Source organism: Hippoglossus stenolepis, chromosome 6 (genome assembly GCF_022539355.2).
Source record: "Hippoglossus stenolepis isolate QCI-W04-F060 chromosome 6, HSTE1.2, whole genome shotgun sequence".
Lineage (NCBI taxonomy): Eukaryota > Metazoa > Chordata > Actinopteri > Pleuronectiformes > Pleuronectidae > Hippoglossus > Hippoglossus stenolepis.
Window position 1 is genome coordinate 11,862,756 of NC_061488.1, and position 20,811 is coordinate 11,883,566.

Consider the following 20,811-nt stretch of genomic DNA (forward strand, 5'->3'; position numbering starts at 1 on the left):
ATCACATCAGTGTTTTCATAATGTGGTTTATTTTCAACTACAAAAAGAAATTGGATAATTTTTATGATTCCATTTCTGTAAGAACTACGCATTTGATACATCATTTTGAAATTTGAATCAAAAGCTCAAGGTATGTTAAGTGTTTACGTTGTTTTTATGGTGTTAGGTAGTACAGAGCTGTTTTTTTCATTGTGCTTTTTACAATCGTGATGCTGTGATATGGTAGTTTGGCCACTGCCGTAAAAGATACATCAACAAGTACTGAGCACATTAATGATGGTGTTGTATAATGCAGGTAATGACCAAATTCCAATAATGCAATTCATATGACTTTATCATAACAACTTTATTTTAATGCATATGCCCACAAGAGTGTTCTTATTTTGTTGCTTATATATCTTGTATATTTTTAACTTTGGGTGAGTTTTTCAAGTTGTCAAATTTTTAGTTCAAGGTTTTATCATACATTTCTTATAATTAATAAGAACAAGTTGTGTGAATGTTACACATAAAAAATAAATAAACAAAACACATGATGGTCCAACAAATTCCAAAAACTTTCCAGAAAAAAAGAACATGATATATTTCAGCTTTCTGTATTTTAGGTGCATGTTAAGTATGGAAAGGCTAAATTACAGCAGTGTATACAGAACATACTCATGAAAACATCATATTCCAAGATAACTGAAAAAATTGGTTCATTTAGCTTTAATCAAAAAGCAAATAGATTATATGAAGCCTTAAATGTGCAAACCACAGAGAGGGCCACCTCACCCACTTCTCTCCACTTTACAGGGGAGAGACAGGCCTCTAGTGGTGCAACGCTGAAACAGCAACTCAATTTGCTGAAGCCCTTGAAGAGTTATCTTGAGTCCTGGTCATAGAAGTATGCACCCACTGTTTCGCTTTCTACAAACACTGATAAACTAATAAGGGAATTGTCCTATTTGCAGTGACATCAGTTTAAAAACAAGTCCAAACATTCAACCCTGGACTGGCCTGTGCTTTATGAAAAAAATTGCAGGTCAGTGTCTGTGTTTATCTTCTAAGAAAACCAGAAACCCTGGACAGAGGTTATGATGTTTAGACAGGACATTCCACTGAGGAGTGAGAGAACACAAACTCTGGTAACCACAGCCGTGTGCATGCAACGCTTCTCCACGGGTCTCCCTCACATGCAGTATCCCGTGTATTTGCACCTACCTACACACGCACACATACACACGGTTTGGTACATTGATCCATCACGGGGTGTCTCTGCTCCCTGCAGCGCTCCTGGTCCGTGGCTGACTCACTCGGTGTGGCCAGCATAGGGGTTTTCCACAGCAACGAGAGAAGTCGCCACACAATCGGCCCTTTATTCCTGACCTGCGCTGAGCTCCACTGCCGCACACAGCTCGTACACTGGCTCTTATATTATTGTCTTGACTCACACACACACAAGCCTGAATGAACAATATACGCTACTCCTCACTAACGATTGTCTGCTGATGCACAGACGTTGCTGAATTGCATGCTGGGTGTAAACATAAGCTCCTGTAGGTGTATGTGTGGATGGATGTTGGAGCACACGTGCCTCAGGCTCACAGAGCTACTCATTAGTCCTATCCACTGTGTGTGTGTGGGTGTGTGTGTGTGTGGGTGTGTATAGTTTCCAGAGGCTATAACAACAAGGTTACGCCACAACTGGAAACAGATGAGCTTAGCAATTAATGTTCTGAACCTAAAATAAACTGCAGCTGTTTTGCTCTCAGAGACATGATACGCTTGCCTGTGGAGAACTAAAGCAGTCAGCAAAAAATACAAACTCAAGTGAAATATCAGCTCTTTGGGATAACTGCAAAGATTTATTTTATCTTTTAGTTTTTTTACATGTAACACTGTGCATGGTTTTTGCAAATATAGAATATATAGAATACAATGTGCAACAAACATGAGCTCAAATCTTCATGTTCAACTTTAGAAAAACATGCAGATCCGTTCAGTCTATATAAAAACTTTTTCAAAGCCAAAGTGTTTCCATTAAAAGTAAGACTGAAGAAACAAAGTGACTCCTGCTTCGGCAGAAACCACTGCGGGAATATGGCCAAAAAGTAGAAGACATGTTTGAGACGTCAAGGCACAGGTGTAAACAGTGTCTGTCCAGATAACGCCATCTTTTACTTTTCCTAATGCAGCGATCGCCACATTGACCTCAAGCAATGGGCTCACGACAGAAAAAAAAACACATCCATGCTGACAGTATTTCAGAATCCTATGCTTGGTTTGAGTGTGAGTAAACTCATGGCATGGGAATACAAGAGGAGCATCTGCAACTCTCATTCTGGGTCCATTAATCCATATTCACTGATGGCTGCTAGGTACGTCCCATCATGCCGTGCGCCACAGAATCATGCCGATGGATCTGGAGTCTTCCACCCATCTCCGCTCCGACTGGTCTACACCCAGGAGAACAGGAAGGCTGGACAAAGAGAAGCAGATTTTTTAAATATTCACATGTTGTTAGATTATTATTATTATTGTGCACTGATGCAGCTGACGGCCTCCTACAAATTGCATTTGTTGTTGAGTTATATCACGCTGTTACCACGGCCACTAAGTTAATTTGGGCACTTGACTACTGCAGCTCTCTTAAGGAAGCATTGCTGTGGATTCCTGGACGGTGAGCTCATAGTTCAGACTTACACGCGCCGTTCATGAACATTTGAGATTTCACTGACCAGTTTCAACAAATAACACTGTTGTCATGTGATGCCACTGACTTCATCCGGAATTTTGAAAAGCTAAAAACAAATATATGGTGCAGTCTTTGCTAAGTTCACACCACGCATTTGATCGTCTTCATGCCAGTTACATACGAGAGATGTAGCCTAGAAGTGTGTGTGTGTGTGTGTGTGTGTGCAGTTTAAAAATACTTGGGTGCCTGGTGAGGGAGAGGCCGGCAGATGTTATTTTGGAGGCTCACATTGCATCGTAATTATGTCCTCAAGTTAGAGTGAGTTTGCGTCTTAAGAACACTGTGGTGCAATAATGGCAAATGACCACAGCACTGGAAACACTGACGTGACTTTGACTCAACAGGCGAACATGTAAACACTCAAGTGCCGCTTGTAAATAACCTTTAGAAGTGAAACCTGAGGCCTGAGCTCTCTGGGTCATGTGCCACCCTGGAGACTGGATGTTTTCATCCATCCAATCACAGCTCCGGCTTGTTTCGGCTATTAGCACCCCTCCAACCACAAAGCTGGCAGATTACCACTGCTGCACTGTTTGGGTTTTCAACATCTTTGATGGCAAATGGTTGAGACTTGAAAGAAAAGGTGTTGAGGAGCGATGCTTTGACATGTGTTTTACTGACAATCTCAGAGAGCTGGTACTGAGATATCCCAGCAGGGGGAGGGTGTGATACACTCTGTATGCCCAACTTCAGAAGTAATAACATATGTTTAAATACAGTAAATACACGGAGGAGCCTGATCAGATCTATGGGCTACATTCACTTCCTTCCCTTGAGAACTGTTCCAGGTCTATCTCTCTTCTCTTTCACTTCCACCCACATCTTCTCTCTTTCCCATTTTTCTCTGCTCAGTCCAACCAGTCGAGGCACATGACCAGCCACTCTGAGACTGCTTCTGCTAGAGCTTACTCCCCATAAGAAGGTTTTCTCTCCACCTTTGCTTTATGGGGATTGTTGGGATACTCTATAATTTTGTAAAGTCTCAATCTAACGTGTCTTGAAATAATGTAGTGTTGTGATTACGCTCTATATGGAATCGCTTTACCTCAGAGCTCCTCGTCCTCCCCGGTGCTGCCCAGGTGCGCCGTGGACAGGTGTCTGTTCCTGCCGGTCTGCACCGCCTCCAGGTTCTTGTGGCGCACCAGTGCCAGCGCGATCTCCGCGTTCCACGCCGTGCCGTCCTGCGGACACCGAAAGTCGATCTCCTTCCCCGTGGCCATGACCACGGTGAAGTACACCAGCCCGCGCTTGTACTCCACACAGTCCACCGTCACCATGCGCTCGAAGCGGAGCTCCTTGGCTTTCGAGCCCGGAGCGGCGCCGCTGCCGCCCCTGCAGCTGTGCAGGCGCAGTCCGTCCTCGGTGAGCACGCAGCGCTTCTTCTTCCACAGCTGGAGGAGCCCGCTGCTGCGCTTCTCCAGCTGCCCGTCTCTCATCACTTTGGCCGGGAGAGACATGGCCACGCCGGGGAGCGTCTCAGAGTCTCAGCAGTGGTGTGCGTCAGGATGAATCAGTTAAACATACATCTCTTATAGGATCAGTGATATGTGTCCCTCAGGGAAGAAGAATAGCATAGCGGTGGCTTTGGTAATGGCAGCAGCCTACTCTCATATGATCTGTGTGAATAAATCCAACCCGAGGACAGAGAACCGCGGAGCCTGGCAGGCTGGTCTGCCTGGATATGTTTGAACATGCCCGGCTCCTCTGGCGACCTTCTCCCCTTCTACTGGAGCACACTACCGCCCCCTCCCGGTGCCGGCACGACGAGATCCGGGCTGACACTCCCCTGTGTGTTTGTTTGTGTGTGTGTGTGTGTGTGTGTGTGTGTGTGTGTGTGTGTGTGTGGGGGGGTGGGTGGGTGGGTGTGATAGTGTGCGCCTCTTTCTATAGTTATGGGATTTTGTGAGGAAGTTTTAACGTTGTGAGGACATTTTGGCTGGTCCTCACAATTTCAAAGGCTTGTCTGAGGGTTCAAATGTGGTTTTAGGGTTAGAACTAGGTTTAGGTTATGGTAAGGCATTTAGTTGTGATGGTTAAGGTTAAGGGGCTAGGGAATGCATTATGCCAATGAGTGTCCTCACAACGATAGAGAGACGTACATGTGTGTGTGTCTGTATGTGTGTGTGTGTGTTTGTGTGAGAGTCATTTAATATAAATAAAAAATGTAATTATATACACAGTTGGATTTTGAAGCACTATGTGTGATGTTTATGAACAGAAATACAGGTCTGCAACACCCACACACGTCTCTCTATAGTTGTCAGGACACTCATTGACGTAATACTTTTCCTAGCCCCTTACCCTTAACTTAACCATCCAAACTGAATGCCTAACCCTTACCATAGCCTAAACCTACTTCTAACCATAACCATAAAACCAAGTCTTAACCCTCAAACAGCCCATTGAAAAAATGAGGACCAGCCAAAATATCTTCACTGACGTAGTAAGTACAAGAACACACACACACACACGCGCGTCAGAGGACATTGCATTAACTTACATTTTGTTTACTTACCTACTTACCCACTTGCCTAACCCTACCACTTACCCAAACCTTAACCTAAACCTCAAAACATCTCTTCATCTTCACCCATTCATTGGACAGTTTAACTAATCCCATATCCCGAACCCTAACCTAACCACCATTCACAATTCACAATGCCTTAAAAAGCTTTAATAATCTAAAATAAATAAATTGAACAGTTCCCATTTACATTGTTCACAAGTTGTATTCTGCTGTTTCTCTCTCAGACCTGGGACGTGAGTGGGAGGCTGGTAGAAGTCCGATGTTTGTTATGTTTGAGTGTTTGAGAGAGAAACAAAGTGCCGGGAAGAAATGTTTTCATTGGCCAGGGATGGAAGTTTGATGACTAATCAGATAATTACTTACTGTTATGTGTGGAAACAGTTTGAATAGTTCAGTCAATTGCTCATTGCTGGAGGGAGGCATTTCCAGTTCTATAGGTTATATAGAGTATCTACAGGCCTATAAAACCTGAACTGATGGTGGACATGTCTGAAACTTAATATGAAGAAAGGTAAAAGTAAAATCAAGCGGAGAAACTGGTTACTTCTTGATAACTCACTTTCAAACCCTTTTGATTTTTGCCGCACTGAGTCAAGTGAAAGCTTAATGATGACATTTAAAGTCTCTCTGTCATCCTTCACATCCATGAATGTGAAGAATGACATCCTCGCACATCATAATTCACATCTGCTCTTATGTGGAAGATCAGCTCCATGGGTGGAGTGAAACTACAAACCACCTATGATGTGATGTGTCACAGTGATGTTATGTGAGGAATGGAAACAATGAGCATGTGTCATTTCTGAAAATTGAATCACACAACCCTCACCCTCCAAACAACTTTACCCCACTGCTACTTACATACACACAGGCACACATTTCATAATTTTTTTAAAAACTTTTATAAATTGGCTGCAAAAGAGATTTAATTGAGATTTAATTTGCAGAAAGGAAAACAGTCCACCAATAAGAAGATACAATTCACTTAGAGCAGATAGTACAAATCAGCAATAAAATGTCAATAGATATGTAACTCAGTATTAAACTGTAACAGCACAAATTATCATTATCTTTAAATGTGACTCCAGTGGTGTTACATTTTCTTCTGTAGGTTTATAATGCAGCATTAAAGTCAATCATGTGTTAGTCAGGTGCATGTAGACTGGCAGTAGTATGCCCCCTGCAGGAAGAAGACAGTAGTATAGTTCTCTGGAAACCAGTTAGCCTGGGGGAGATCCCAACGGCCTCTACTGAGTGTTGGTCAGTGCCCCGGCGCCCCCTCCATATCCATATCCTTTGGGACCAAATTCTTTGCCATAGCATCCTGGAAGACAGAGACGTAAGATGAAATAATAAAATTAAAAAACAAACAAACATGACCCTTTAATATCTTTCTAAAAAACAGTTATTGCCTTGCACATCATGATTTACATTATGAGCCACAGCCAGCGCCGGTTTTCAGCATTAGATTATTAAATTAGTTTTTGTTTGCTGGAAACACAAAAACACAACAACACCAAGTCTAGATTACAAACTAACACACTTTGATTAAAAGTAAAGTAAAGTGTTGGAACAAGCCTTTTGAGGGCTGCAAGCAGGACACTCCCCAATCCAAATATATACACATATAAACACCAACAATCACTAATCACTTACAGAGTGTTAATATGTGATGAAGACGAAAACACATTTTGTGTGCAATTGGATACAAAGTCACAAGTCGGTGCAAATTCAAACAAGCTGAGGCAAAGATGTGTCCACAGGGAAACAACCCTAACCCTAATCCACACATATGGTCTGTGCATGTGAATCCTTGTGTGTGTACAGGAGGATTGGCTCATTTGATCCATTGTCAATCAATGGAGCTTTATATATTTTAATTATGACTAATATCAACAAAGCTGTAGAGAGACCCCTGGTGGCTCTGAGACTCTATGGCAGCTGCTTAGCTTATCCATGCTCCAGGTCAGCTCTATTAGTCCAGGTCTGACTAGTTTTACTGATAAAGCATATTTCATACACAGAGGTGGATTCAAGGTGCTGCACAAGAGATTAAGAAAAACAACAAGGAGAACAAATTTAAATAAATCAATTCCAATCAGAAAGCAGGGTTCAAAACAATAAACAAGAAAAATAAAAGAGATCACAAGAGTTAAAAATAGAGGTGAGAGAGAAAGATTAAAATATGTAAATAAATAAAAACATTAATCTGAATAATACAATGTATTCAAATACAGTAGATATAAATGTGTAAAAGTACAGTGATGGTACCTGGACCTTGTAAAATAGTTTAGTGAAAGGCTCCTGTGAATTAAAAACTTTTCAATCTGGTTTTAGAAATGGTTAATATTTAAACCCATCTTCTCCTGAACACTAAACTGGCCCCACATTTTTGTTCTTAGTTTATAATTGCAAGACTCAAGGGGATCTATTTTATTGACCTAAGATCATGATCTACACTGCATTGCACATGTGCGTTTGTGGCGCGTCCAAATCTGCGTTTGCTAATTTAACGAGTGAAGAAAAAAATGATTCCCATGGTTTTACTTTGATATAAAAAAGTAAGCGTCACCACGCGGCAAATCCGCGTGGTGACGCTACGCACCTGCAGGGCGGCAGTTTATTGGCTGTTATCGATCCTCCACAACATGGCGGCGGGAGTTTGACAGCAGGAGTCGAGTGGAAAGTCTTTAAACACCAACACACGGAGTCGTGAGTTGTAACGATACTTGAAAAAAAAAAAAATGGCCTAAGAGGATCTGTGAAAGTTCTGCAGATGGGGGAGTGAGGAAAGTATCCGAAATTGGACTGAGAGGAAATGACGTAGAAAAGGGAAAGCTAAAGGGAAACGAGTTGTAGGTCAAGATAGTGGTTCAGATGACAGGAAAATGGATGAAGATGGTTTGAAGGTTTTGATAAGATTCAAGGAAGGAGGTGATATTCAAGAGTTGGACCTGTAGCTGTTAACTACAGGCTAACATTGGAGAGACCGAGAGGGCAGAGGTGCTTAGTGTGGGACTCTTCTGATTCCATGTAAAAGTGAGGAGCAGAGGGATAAGGTCTAAAGCTAAAGAGAAAATGCAAACAGGAAGTCAGTACAGGGGAAAAGTTGGAGAATGGAGCCACTATATGGTGATATATGGAATCCCTGAGGACCTGCACAAGTTTAAGGTTGTCAGAGGAAGGAAGATATCAAATCTGAGACGTTTGAAAACTTGGAGACAGGATAGTTTGTCTGTGATACTTGAGTTCAAAGATGAGACTCTTCCCCAGTGGATGTCAATTGGATACATGAAGTTTAATGTGAGATGATACGTTCCCCCGCCTGTGAGATGTTATCAATGTCAGAAGTACATTGCAGCTTATTGCAAGGGGAAGCAGACATGTGGGAGATGTGGAGGGGAGCATCAAATGGTGAAGGAGCTCATAGTGTTGCCTACAAAGTCTTTAGAGCTGCGGTTACTAATTCTGAATGCAATTGATGATTTTCTTGGCAAATATTTGGACTGATTGAAACAAGGAAAAGTCCAACCCAGCAATGTGATATCCTTAATTTATGTATAAAGGTTAAAATGTTGCAAAGTAGGCCTGGTATAAAATCGCATTCATTCACCAGGTGCATTTGCAAAAGTGTGACATGAAATGAAAGAACCCTGTAAAATGGTAAATATTCAAAAAGACTGGTGTTACAGGAGTGTAACAAACTCCTGTAACACCAGTCAGGGATAATTAGTAATCCCTGACTGGAGTGCTAGTGCGCCCTCTGCTGTTTCATTGTGTGTATTACAACCCAGTCAACTAACTCAGACTAGCTTTTTCTTGTGTTTTTTCAATAATAAAACCAAAGTAAGAAAACTGACCCGATGAAATGACTAGAGCCCGACAGATTCATCGCTTGGCTGTTGATATTCGCTGATTTGAGTCTTTCACGGACATGTATACAGAATAAACAATGCAGAAAGGATAGAGAAGTATTTATGTTTACATTTTGCGTTAACAGTTTGTTGTATTTTCTATTTTATTTAAGTCGTACTATTTGGTTGCATTTGTTTTCTTTTTATCTATAGTGAGACCTCTGCCAAGGAGATTACGCTCTCATTTGCGTTTGTTAGTTAGCAGGATTACGCGAAAACTACTTAACTGATTTTCATGACATTTCTTGGGGTGGTGGGACATGACCCAAGGAACATGGACGAGGACAAGACGCGTTACATTTCCGTGTGGATCCTGATCAGGGGGCAGATCCAGGATTTTGTTTTCACTTTCTTTAACATTGCAAGAGAGGGCCTTTTTCAACATATTTGTTAATAGAAATCCATATCTATCTTATACATGGTTTCACAAGGTCACTGTTGGGTCTTGCCGAAGGTCTGCACTCTGCTGTATGCCGTTATAGTTTCCATTACAGTTTATGGTTCAAATCAATCCAAGATATCAAGCTCAATTACATTTCTTTGTCATAAGGGTTTGATAATAATACCTTATGAAGCAATCTATCTGTCTCTCTATGTATCTCTATCCTTTTCTATCTATCTCTGTCTATATATCTATCTCCATCTTTCTATCTATCTAACTTTATCTATCTCTATATGTATCAGTATCGGATATTTTGGACTCCCTAATATTGACATCAGTCCACTTATCGGTTGGGCTCTAAACATTCCTTACAATGACCTCTTCAGACATTTTATTCCAGTTTAGATTTATATGGAACCACAGTTGCAGACTTAGGTCTTGTGTTGGTTGTGGCAGCCAGACATTAACTCATAACAACAATCTGATCTGAACACGTGTGGTGAAGAATGCTGGTTCGGTACCATGTCATCGTAAGTCATTCTTGGTATGTGAGGTGCAGACGGTGAAGTTTTACCTTTGCAGTAGATTTGTCCATCCTTGTCATTTAACGTGGTCGACTCGAGGCCCTTCCCACACGAGGCGCAGCTGAAACAGCTATTCTTATGCCACGACTGTCAATAAATAGAACATCCATTTCAAAAGGGGCACGTTGTTGCGTGCGTGCGTGTGTGTGTGTGTTTGCTTCTTACACTCCCAGCTGCAATCACTTTCTCATTGGCATAGACTGACTTGCCGCAGCGAGCGCACTTGTCTGCCCCTCCATACCTCGAAGCTTTCTGGGTTGGGTTTGGGCTGTTGGTAGAGCGAGGACGAGGTCTGATGGAGAATGAAATCAAAATGTATATGAAGACCCTTAAAAGACAAAGGTGTGTGTGTGTGTGTGTGTGTGTGTGTGTGTGTGTGTGTGTGTGTGTGTGTGTGTGTGTGGTGTGTGTGTGTGTGTGTGTGTGTGTGACACTCACTCTTCATGTGTTACACCATAAGACTCTGCCTTGTCCATGCTGAGGACCCCTGCTCCCACGCCATAACCGTAGCCTTTTGGCCCGAACTGCTTGCCATAGCACGACTTGCAGAAGAGGTCATCATTATGAGAAGCAACAGTTGTGCTGTCCAAGCTTTTATGACACACAGCTACACAAACACATGCACATCCATATATTTTTATACAGATGGTTCTGAGCACATTTGTGATTTTAAACACGCTCCTGCTTACTTTACAAGTAGTATAGCATTTGAGAGTCAACTTTAATTACTTATGCATGGTACCATATAACCAAATTTTCTTCTCTTATATTGCTCTCTCTAATAATTTATGAAGTCTGATGATTTACACATTGACAATCACAGCAAGCAACAAAAAGGTTTCTCACAGCATATGAAGCATCTCTTGTGGAATCTCCGCCCTTCACTGCGCACCTCCTCTGCGGAGTAAACAGTCTTTGAACAGCCGTCGCACTTGTCCCCTCCTCCATACGACATCTTAACTGATGTGATGTGATTAATGTCTGCAACATAAATACAGAAACACACACACACCCCGATCAGTCAGATGTATGGAAAACCGTTTGTGCAGAAGCTGTTTATGTAAATGAGCACCTGAAATAAGAAGAGTTATTACCTCTGCCAGGGTTGGATTTTTTTTTAGCAGGATTATGAAAAAAGTCTCAAACCGATTACCATGAAACTTGGTGGAAGGTTGCAGAATGGTTTAAAGGAAGATCCCATTAAATCTTTTTTTCCCCTTTTTGAGAATTGTGGGATATTGCTCAAACTTTTCACTGACTGTTTGCAATTTGGTGCAGATCCAAATAAAAATCCAGATCTAGTGATTTTCGTAAGGGGACTGTTGGGTTTATCCATTTTATCTATGTTTCAGCAACTAGAGCCAATGTGATTTAGATGGTGACATAAGGGGAAAAACTATGAAAATGCTGCAGCTAAAATGATGCTAAAAACCGCTTTGAGTGGTCAACAAGACTAGTAAAGCGCTATATAAATGCAGACCATTTAAAAGTATTTACTGGTTCTCTTGTTTTACTCAGCAGGAAACAACCGCTGCAGCTCCACGTGGTTCATCTTTTTCTGTGGTCAGAAGGCGGAGCTTAGCTCTCAATTCAGATTAAGAGTTTATGCCATTTCCTGTCGCTGTTGGGACACACTTCCTATTTTTTTATGATTTTCTTCTTGCGAGTCGGAGCATACAATGCGGTAACTGATCAGTGAATCACCCAGAGAAACTGGGCGTGAACCAAAATGCCTGTCTCTCTGTCTTCTAAAGTAAATGCCTCACCCGGAAGTTAAACACCACACCTCTTTGCTGCTGCCACCAGACTGCTGCTTGATGTGAATATGAGCTCATGCTATGATATGAGCTCAAGATCGAGACAAAGAGAGAGAGAGGAATGGTTGACTGCAAAGAAAAAGAAATGCAGCTTCCTCCAGATTGTTTTCTGGGATTGTGGGTGAATTTAATCCAAGGTGATTCATTCATTATAAAAATGTGTGAAACTGTACAAGAAGCACCATATATTGTATCATGTATTGAATTATTTTTGCAAAAGTCCTACCTACCAAACCAGAGAGAATTCATATCAATAGACACACGCCAATGGGCCTTTTCAAAATACTGAATGTACAGACTGGCAGCTTGTATATTCTACAGTCCTGAAAACCAGACTGATTTCCTTTTGATAAAAGCAAAAATGTCAGGAATGTTTTTGTCCCAGAATTGAAACGTATCATTTCAGAACTTTAAGGTGGTAAGTCGAGTCATGTTTTAAAGTTTTTGTTATTTTACAGCAATTTTGGAGGCAAGACTATCGAATGAGGAGCAGATTAAGAAGGTGGAAGCTTGGAAAAGAGCTGAGAGTCATGATGTGGAAGTTAAATCGGAGCTCCAGGAGAAAGAAAGTTAAGAAAAACACCAGAATATTACATTTCATCTGAGGAAAAAAGGGGGTTTTATGTATATAGATTTGTACGGGCTGCTCTGACAGATAACTGATAACTAGTCATCTCACTCTCTCTCACTGACATGACCACATGGGCAAATGCACATAAAGATAGTATAGAGAGAGTAGTGTCACTTCACAGACTGATCTAAAACGTTTTTGAGAAAGATGAGGTTTATGATTTGCTTATCTCATAATCATATCTCGTTTATTTGCGCAATATTCTTGAGGATGCATTCTGGTACGTGCTCATGGTGGCTCTGCAAGTTGAGGCATGTGGAGATACAAACAAGTTGTGCAGGAATGCTCTATTAAAACAGTGAAGGTAAGGAGTACAACCTTTGTATAAATCCAGAAGTCTACACCTGAAGTTTGTGACTGCTTGTGACATTTGTATGATCTTTCAGTTGCTACACTTTGTCGCCTTAACCAGAGAGCGTAAAGATCTTCTTGTACTGTATTAGGTTTTGCATTGTGTTAAATTAACAAGCCAACTAGTGGGATACACATCATAGTTCTTCAAACAAAGAAGTCTCCTCTGGCCTGACTTGCACCAGAGATTAATGTTTTCCCACCATGCATAGCCAGAAAGATTAGGAAATTAAGAGGAAGCAAACAAAAAAACAGGAAATAATAATTGACATGACTTACGTGCTGCTCTGTCGCTCAGTGATGGACAGGTTCGATTCCTTGATCTGAGAGGCGTTAATGCAGCACCAGAGTGTGTTCAGGAAACAGCCTGGCAGAAGTGGGTGGAGGAGTTGTAGTCGGCAAGAGTGAAGGTGTCCAATAGTATGACTTTGTCCTTGTTATTCAAGTATATTTTAGCTATGTGCCTTTCCTCATTGTTCCAGACGTGCTGAAAGGGTGGAGCTTCTGTTCTTGTTGCTCCAGTCTGCAAAGTAGTTGTGGGTTGAGTGAAAGGGGGGCGTGGGCGTGTAAGTAAGTGAGTGAGTGAGAGCTTTAATGGGGAGGGAACTTGGTTTGAAAAATAAATATTTTATGCCTACAAAGAACTGGAGCTATAAAAAGTGATAAACAATATAAAGAAAAATATAAAAAACAAAAAGAGGTATAGTACACAGTAACTTTTTCTCCGTGGTAGCAGACTGAACATGGAAGTATGCATAAGAGCTGACGTTAGAGCTGCAAGAAAGATTTACACTGCAATCAACAACTAGTCACCTCACATAAAGTAGGGGAACTGAACTTTTGCACAGGTTTTGAACGCACCAAAGATGCATTGAGTATTTGGGATCTGATCAATCACCACACCAGATTCGCAGGGTTTCTCTGACACGTGCTGGGTCTCATATGAAAGACCTTCTCAGCTGACCTCCTCTGACCTGCCACAGGTTCACAATGGACTGAAACTCATTGTTGGATCTGTCAAGACAGATGTTAATGTTAGGTTTGAAAAGCAACATTGTTTTTAAGTTGGGTGACTTTGTGGTAAAGCAACCTGTCAAACCTGAAATACCTGGTGATAAATAACATACCTGCATTGTGTAACGTCCATACCTGATATAAGGACTGTTACTATGGTACTGTGAGGCACTAGATTAGTAAGAAATACTGCAGATTAGATAAATGCTGTACAAAGTATTTATCTTGAGCTTTATCTTAAATGGCCATCAGATTATTACCTCTGCCTATGAGGTTATATTTTCTTCACTGTTTGTTTGCTAGTTCGCAGTATTTTGCTATTCAACCGATTTCCATGAAATTTGGTGGAAGGCTGTGACTCCTCTCTATGTCTGTGGTAAATGGTAAATCAGCTCTCGTCGGCCTTGCACAGTTAATAGGATACAGTGTCAAAGTAATTCCAGCCTGTGGACTTTATCACCACAAACTTAAATGACCTTTAGAAGCCACTTGCATATGTTTAATGGATGAGAAGGCATTCATACATATTGGAGATGCTTGAGAATACAGAGAAACTGATAACTGATATCTGCTGCCATCATGTGGTTATAATGGGTACAGGGCCCACATACCATTAAAATCTCCAGATTATTTTCCAAATGAATTGTTTTGTGAGATAATAGAAAATGGGATATTCAGAGCACAAGTGGACTTTTTAGGATAACTTGCTTTCTTGGACTAAGAGTACGAATATTGTAGCATTTTTGTATAAATATGACTTTTAATCAAATATCAGCATTATTGCTGATTGATTTTTTTCTGTTGAAGAATCAACTCAACCGAAGCTTAGATTCAGCTCCATATTGGAAATTGTTCTTAAAAATACATTTGGAACCTTTATGTATAAATTCATCAATCTGTGACATACGGGAAGGATCATAATCTGCGTGTTTGGTGCATATTAAAATAAAGGGAATTATTAATATAAAATACAATTGAAATAAGTTTGTCAGAAGATAAGCTTTGTGTTTTTAGAATTTTTTTAAAACATTTCTTAAAAATCAATTGGTTTGGGTTGATTGGACCACATAAAAAAAAAAGAAGAATCTTTAGACCAAAAAATGATTAATTTATAATGACTAGTAGTTGCAGCCCTATAGCTAATCAATACCACCTGTAATGCATAACTAAACAAGAAAGTCCTAACCAACATAACAGTTGACTCACTAGGGGGCAGCACTGTAATTTCCCTATAAATTGACCTCATATACCTTTAAACTGAAAATAAAGAGATATGATGAGAAAAAATGTTGAGGAAAAGATGAGAAATAAAAGATTTGTTTATTATACACATTTTAACAGTCCCACACTCACCCACAGTTTCCACACATTCAGTCCACACACACACTCATAAGATCATTATTTACAATCAGGGACAGCCAAAACCACTGTAACTGGTGGATATGCACGCGCACAAATCTTGATGAAAGGTTTGATATGTTGTGTAATGCCTCGGCAGCCTCAGCTTCTCAAAACACGTGGAGGCGGTGGGAAGTGTGGCCTCTACCACTTCCACCTTCATCTCTGCGGTGGGTACCTCCCACCCTATCCAGAACTTTATGAGGCTCTTTAACTCAACTGGAGACACTATGTGGAAAAAAAAGAAAAGAAGCTGGTAAGACGGCAAACAATCTGCTGAACAGACGTCGTGCTACAGAGGTTAAAGAAATCACAGTAAAAACAGTCAAACGTACCATTTTCGATAAATGTTTTCAAGTAGAGAGTCACTCGATGTACATCCATGATGTCGGACTCGTCAACATCATCTTCTCTGAAGCTCTCAAAGAAGATCGTAACAGACGAAGGCCATATGATGCAATCCAAGATCATCTGAAACAACATGTAACTCCAGCTGTATTCAAAATAATATGATCTCCTTAGTATTTGATACTTTTACAGAGGCAAAATAAGAATCTGTAGTCAGTTATTGTAGCCAGTTCTCAATCTCTATTATAAGATGTGATGATGCTGCACTAAAATCTAACAGGACGAGGATAGAGACAAACCCTTGATCTGAAGTTATGAGAAGGTTATTTGTGACTTTTGCCAAGACTGTCTCCGTGCTGTGATGACCTGTAACCCTGACTGAAAGTCTTCATAGACTAGATAGATAATTTTTCTGGAGAAAGTCACACAGCTTAATTAGGGCTTAATCCTGATGATAACGAGAGATTGATTGTATTCAGTGAAGTACTATTTATTAAGGACATAAATAACTACTGAACTATTACGGACTGAAGTAACTATGTAGGAATTGGGTCTAAAATACAAGTTGTTATTTTTAACAATATCTTTAATTTGATGTTAAGGCAACGCAAAAGTTTTAAGCCAAAAATACTGTTTCACTTAAATTTAGAAGGGAATTTTACACATCAGTATGTTTACAGGTCTTGGGGAGTATTATTGCATATGTGGAGATTTTGGATCTTTGTGGCTGTCGAGTGAGCTCCACAAAATTTAAATTATTAAATTAAATCCATATGTTTCGTCACTTGAAGTTTGAAACAGAAAAATATAAACCAGAATCTCTGACTGAATTGGGAACAGGTTGCAGTGTGGGAAATGTAGGATAGGATACGTGGTATAAAAGGAGTGCAATTTAAGGAGTGCAATACATACTGAGGTATGTGTAAAGGCATATTATACATATATTGCGTACATTTTGGAAAACAAGTGGCAATATTTGTCACCATAATGATTTTAACTCTTCCACCGATTTCCTTTCCACACAATAAATACAATTTTTGTAAGAACTGTAGTAAAAAAATCTATAAAACATTATTGGATTAGTGTTAGTTTACTCTTCAGTACCTGAGGAGTGAGTTCTGCCTCTGATTCTCTGGGAAACAGGAATGGGATTGTGTCTCTTCTGTGAATGAGCAGCAGCCACAGTCCGGTCTCTTTTAAACCTTTTTGGAACTGATTGATTTGAGGCCTTGTTCGTTCAATAACCTGCAGCAGAGGAGAAAAGGTAACACAACACAAAATAATTAACTGGCAAATCATCTCTATGGAAGATAATGAAGTGATGTTTTGATTCTCTGGTCTCTGCACAATCTCTATAAGCAGCGAATAAATGTGTTCTCATGTAGCTCACTTAATGATGCCAAAAAGTAGCTGTATATAAATGAGTAAGTCCTCATTACTATTGGCCTATATGAGAGGCAAATGGCCTTTGCATTGACTACTGGGTACTGTATAAATGACTATGAATGACAGATGTCTGTCAGTAGAAAAGTCGCTCTGACCAATTCTAAAGAGAATTTGAAATGATTGTCTCTATTAGAACATGATAAATGCTCTTTGGAATAATTAACATCATGTGGTGGTGAAATAATGTTATCTAATGACGGAGCCTTCATTGTGTTTAGCATGAGGGTTGAGAAGCTAAAGCAGAGAACATGTAAAAATAACTTTTAACATTTACAGCATGAAAGAGAATCTTCTCAGACAGCTGTTTCCTGTTGGTGGCATTTGGTGCTGGCAGGTTCCACGAGCGGCAGAGCTGATGGACGCAGTCAGATTCTTTTAATTCAGCATCTCCTTCAAGCTGGAAAAAAACCCAATTGGAAATATGTTTGTGAAACTGAGTGCAGTTTTTAATACTGAGTCTTGTAAAGGATATGGTGTCTATCATGTGACACGTTGGCCTCATTTAAACTCCCTTCTCACCATTTCGACTGCGTGACGGATGTCGAGGTCAGGGCAGTCTCGTATTGTCACAGGAGTCGTCTCCAGCGAGCCTTCAAAGAGAGTGTGCATAATGGCTGTGCTGAGTCCTGGGAAACTTGGGCCTTGGTGCAAGAAGGAATGGCCGATCATCCGGCCGGCGATGGTGAACATGTCCCTGTCGAGCAGTTCACGTGAAACTGAGGGAATTTGGTGATCGCGCTCACCTTCAAAGAGTTTCGTGATGGCTGCATTTCCTGTAAAGTTGAATGAGTAGGTTAATGAGTAGGAGGTATCATTTCTTAAATATGTTTATTTCAAACCTGCAAATTAGTTACAATATCACTTAAAACTTAGCTTGGTTCACTTCAGATAACAGACGGTGATTAGTGCTGCAGGTTCACCACTGATCAGTCTCAATGATTTTCTTGACTTATCAGTTAATCATGAGTTAATCAGTCGACCATAACTGATTGGTCTCTTCCATCTTTCCATTAGCTACACCCCTTATCCTGTAAGTGCTGCGGGGGGGAGTTGTAGCAAAATATGTAACATAGTTCTAGTTGTTGTCAGACATTTTAATTAAGAATTGTTACATATAATATCTTTAACCCCAACCTGCAGGTCTATGGACCAGGAGGAAGCAGGAGAAAAACCCAGGCGGACATGGAGAGAACATGCAAACTCCACAGAAAGACCCCTGAACCCTCTCGCTGTATGACGACTGTGCTAACCACTGCACCACCAGGGACTGGTAATCCTAACCTGGTATGTTAGTTACCTATTGTGTCAGTCACTGCTGTTGTTGTGAGTTGTGTCTAACCTAAGTTTATATGGAATCCACTTATAAGCTTGTAGATCACTGTCGACATCATGTGACGGCTGACTCCACTTCCTGTCGCCACATCCCCTGTGGACACACCCACATTTTTTTTTTATTTAGCAAAAATCGCTACTTTTAACCAGTGACGCTTATTTAACTCAAGAGTGACTTTACCTTGAAGTTTGCACTGAAGTGGCGACGCCCACTGGATGTTGTCTTTCTTGTAGAAAGCGACCAAATCTTGGTCTTGCTCCTGCTTGTCTTTTCTGATGTCCACATACAGAAATAGACTTTTTAAATCTTTGTTGCTGTGAAGAAGTTCGTGGCAAAATAGCTGCCCAGCGTGTTTTGGGTCTGACACTGTTCTCCATTTAGAGACTGAACCAAAAAAAGAGCAAAACAAGGACACAGAACATGAAAAGTTTGAAATATTCTCGATTCACAAATGAAAAAAGACAATTTTAGAAAACATTAGATTAAAGAAGCATATCCTGCCTGTGGTCCTTGTTGAAATGTCCTCAGCTTCCTCCATATTTCTGTGTATGTAAACGATAGGTAAGGGACAGGATTGATGGTGAATGCTGTGACAGTCCTGTGAGTGAACAGGTCTACCAACATGTCAAAATGCAGGGCTGATGTTTACTGCACTGCAGCTTGTCTTGACCCTCGGGCAAGAGGGAAAAAAGAGGCTCGTCAACTCCTCCTTAAATTAAAGAAGCCTTTTAGAGCAGAGGTGAAAAGAACCTCAAACAAAGTCCAGCTGCCTTCATCTAGCACTTAGAAATGCTCCTTAACTTCTGAACAATTTGGATCACCCAAAAAATGTTGCTCTTCAGTCTAAGGTACTTTGGTTTTGACCATTTGACTTTTCAGAAAAGAAAAGGATATTCTAACTAAACCTTGTTGTTGAATATATAGACATACTGTTCCCCCTAAAGCTGTAAACTTTCAAATGTATTTATTCAAATGAATATTCTTCAAATATTTAGAAATGACACAGACTTAGTTTCATTTCCTGCAGATTATTCAGCAGAAAAATGTCTACATCAGAGTAATAGTAAGAATCATCATTCTGTTCAGTCATAAATAAAGATACAACAAGCAGCAGGTACAGTGACTGTTGCTTACCTGTGAAGATCTCCTCTCCACTGCTGTCAGTGTGTTATTGTGGCTGGGTGTGAATTCAAGCTCCTATTGATCTAAGCTGGTTTAACTTGTCAGTACAGGTATTGTAAAAGCAGAAGAGCTCGAGACACTTTGCCTGAGGCAGTTCAAGTTTTTTAAATGGTACTTTTTAAAGGACAGTCAACACATTCCTTCTGCTTAGAGCTGGGCAGTATGGTTCAAGTCAATGTTACCAGAACATTCCTCCAATATCCCCCTTTTTCTTTTTACCCTTTTACCCTTTTTTTTCTATCACACTTTTTAAAAATTATATTGAAATATCAACCACATCTTTTCACAACATTTATTCGTGCTATTTACTTAAGTGTAAATATATATTTTTTCACTGTTTACCCAATTAAAAACTAAAACATAAACATTGATCACATGAAGACTGGGGGCCTGCAGCTGTGACCCAGACATGTATACAGTAACTGGTGGAATATAGATGCAAGGAATCCAAAACATTATCCAAAACATCTCCCATACTAAACACGTATAGTAATTCATTCATGATTCTTCGCCTAAACACAAAATTCGTCCCAGGAGCCATTTGCTGGAGACATTCTCGGCCTATAGCAGCATAAGAGCTGGTCCGAGACCGACCTGGAGCAGCTCTAACTATAAGCTTTAACAAAAAGGAAGGTTTTAATTCTACTCTTGAATGTAGAGAGGTTGTCTGCCTCCCAAACTGAAACTGGAAGATGATTCAACAGTAGACGAACTTGATCGCTGAAAGCTCCTATTCTACTTTTCGAGACTTTAGGGATAACAAGTAATCCGGGAGCGCAGTGCCCTAGTGGGGTGATATGGTACTATGAGCTCTTTAAGGTATGATGGTGCCATATTATTTAGGGCTTTTTTTAGGTGAGAAGGAGATTTTTCAATTATATTATAAATTTAAGAAGAAGCCTGTGTGGTAAAGCTAATACAGGAGAAATGTGATCTATTTTCCTAATTCATGTCAGGACATGTGCTGCTGCATTTTGGACAAGCTGCAGAGTCTTTAAAGACATACTGGTAGAGCCTAATAACACGGAATTACAAATATCAAGTCTGGAAGTAACAAAGGCATAGACACATTTTTCTGCATCTTTTTGAGACAGGACGTCGGCGGTCCTAGATATTAGTTTTAAATAAGAATCAAAGGACAAATCGG

General features: G+C 40.4%; 2 protein-coding genes and 1 long non-coding RNA gene across 3 annotated transcripts; all 3 read right to left on the bottom strand.

Annotated features, from left to right (window-relative positions):
- Window positions 1-1,813: 1,813 nt before the first annotated feature.
- Window positions 1,814-4,474, bottom strand: phlda3 (pleckstrin homology-like domain, family A, member 3). Its single transcript, XM_035159288.2, has 2 exons — window positions 3,783-4,474; window positions 1,814-2,461 (listed from the first exon to the last, which is right to left on the bottom strand). The coding sequence occupies exon 1, from the start codon at window positions 4,192-4,194 to the stop codon at window positions 3,784-3,786; it is 411 nt and encodes a 136-aa protein (XP_035015179.1). The 5' UTR covers window positions 4,195-4,474; the 3' UTR covers window positions 1,814-2,461; window position 3,783.
- Window positions 4,475-6,060: 1,586 nt separating this feature from the next.
- Window positions 6,061-13,475, bottom strand: csrp1a (cysteine and glycine-rich protein 1a). Its single transcript, XM_035160338.2, has 6 exons — window positions 13,223-13,475; window positions 10,991-11,125; window positions 10,583-10,751; window positions 10,310-10,436; window positions 10,135-10,231; window positions 6,061-6,588 (listed from the first exon to the last, which is right to left on the bottom strand). Exons 2-6 carry the CDS (start codon window positions 11,097-11,099, stop codon window positions 6,512-6,514), a joined length of 579 nt encoding a protein of 192 aa, XP_035016229.2. The 5' UTR covers window positions 11,100-11,125; window positions 13,223-13,475; the 3' UTR covers window positions 6,061-6,511.
- A 1,830-nt stretch (window positions 13,476-15,305) lies between these two features.
- LOC118111305 lies at window positions 15,306-16,942 on the bottom strand. Its single transcript, XR_007032787.1, has 3 exons — window positions 16,808-16,942; window positions 15,691-15,826; window positions 15,306-15,583 (listed from the first exon to the last, which is right to left on the bottom strand). It is a non-coding gene; the product is annotated as an uncharacterized LOC118111305 (long non-coding RNA).
- Window positions 16,943-20,811: the final 3,869 nt, after the last annotated feature.

Bases quoted from the DNA above. Each gene is read 5' to 3' on its own strand.
- phlda3 (XM_035159288.2), bottom strand. From the start codon at position 4,194: ATGTCTCTCCCGGCCAAAGTGATGAGAGACGGGCAGCTGGAGAAGCGC.
- csrp1a (XM_035160338.2), bottom strand. From the start codon at position 11,099: ATGTCGTATGGAGGAGGGGACAAGTGCGACGGCTGTTCAAAGACTGTT. The intron at 10,232-10,309 runs GTAAGAAGCAAA...ATTTATTGACAG, and splicing joins AAGTGATTGCAGCTGGGAGT to TCGTGGCATAAGAATAGCTG. The intron at 6,589-10,134 runs GTAAAACTTCAC...TCTGTCTTCCAG, and splicing joins TGGACAAATCTACTGCAAAG to GATGCTATGGCAAAGAATTT.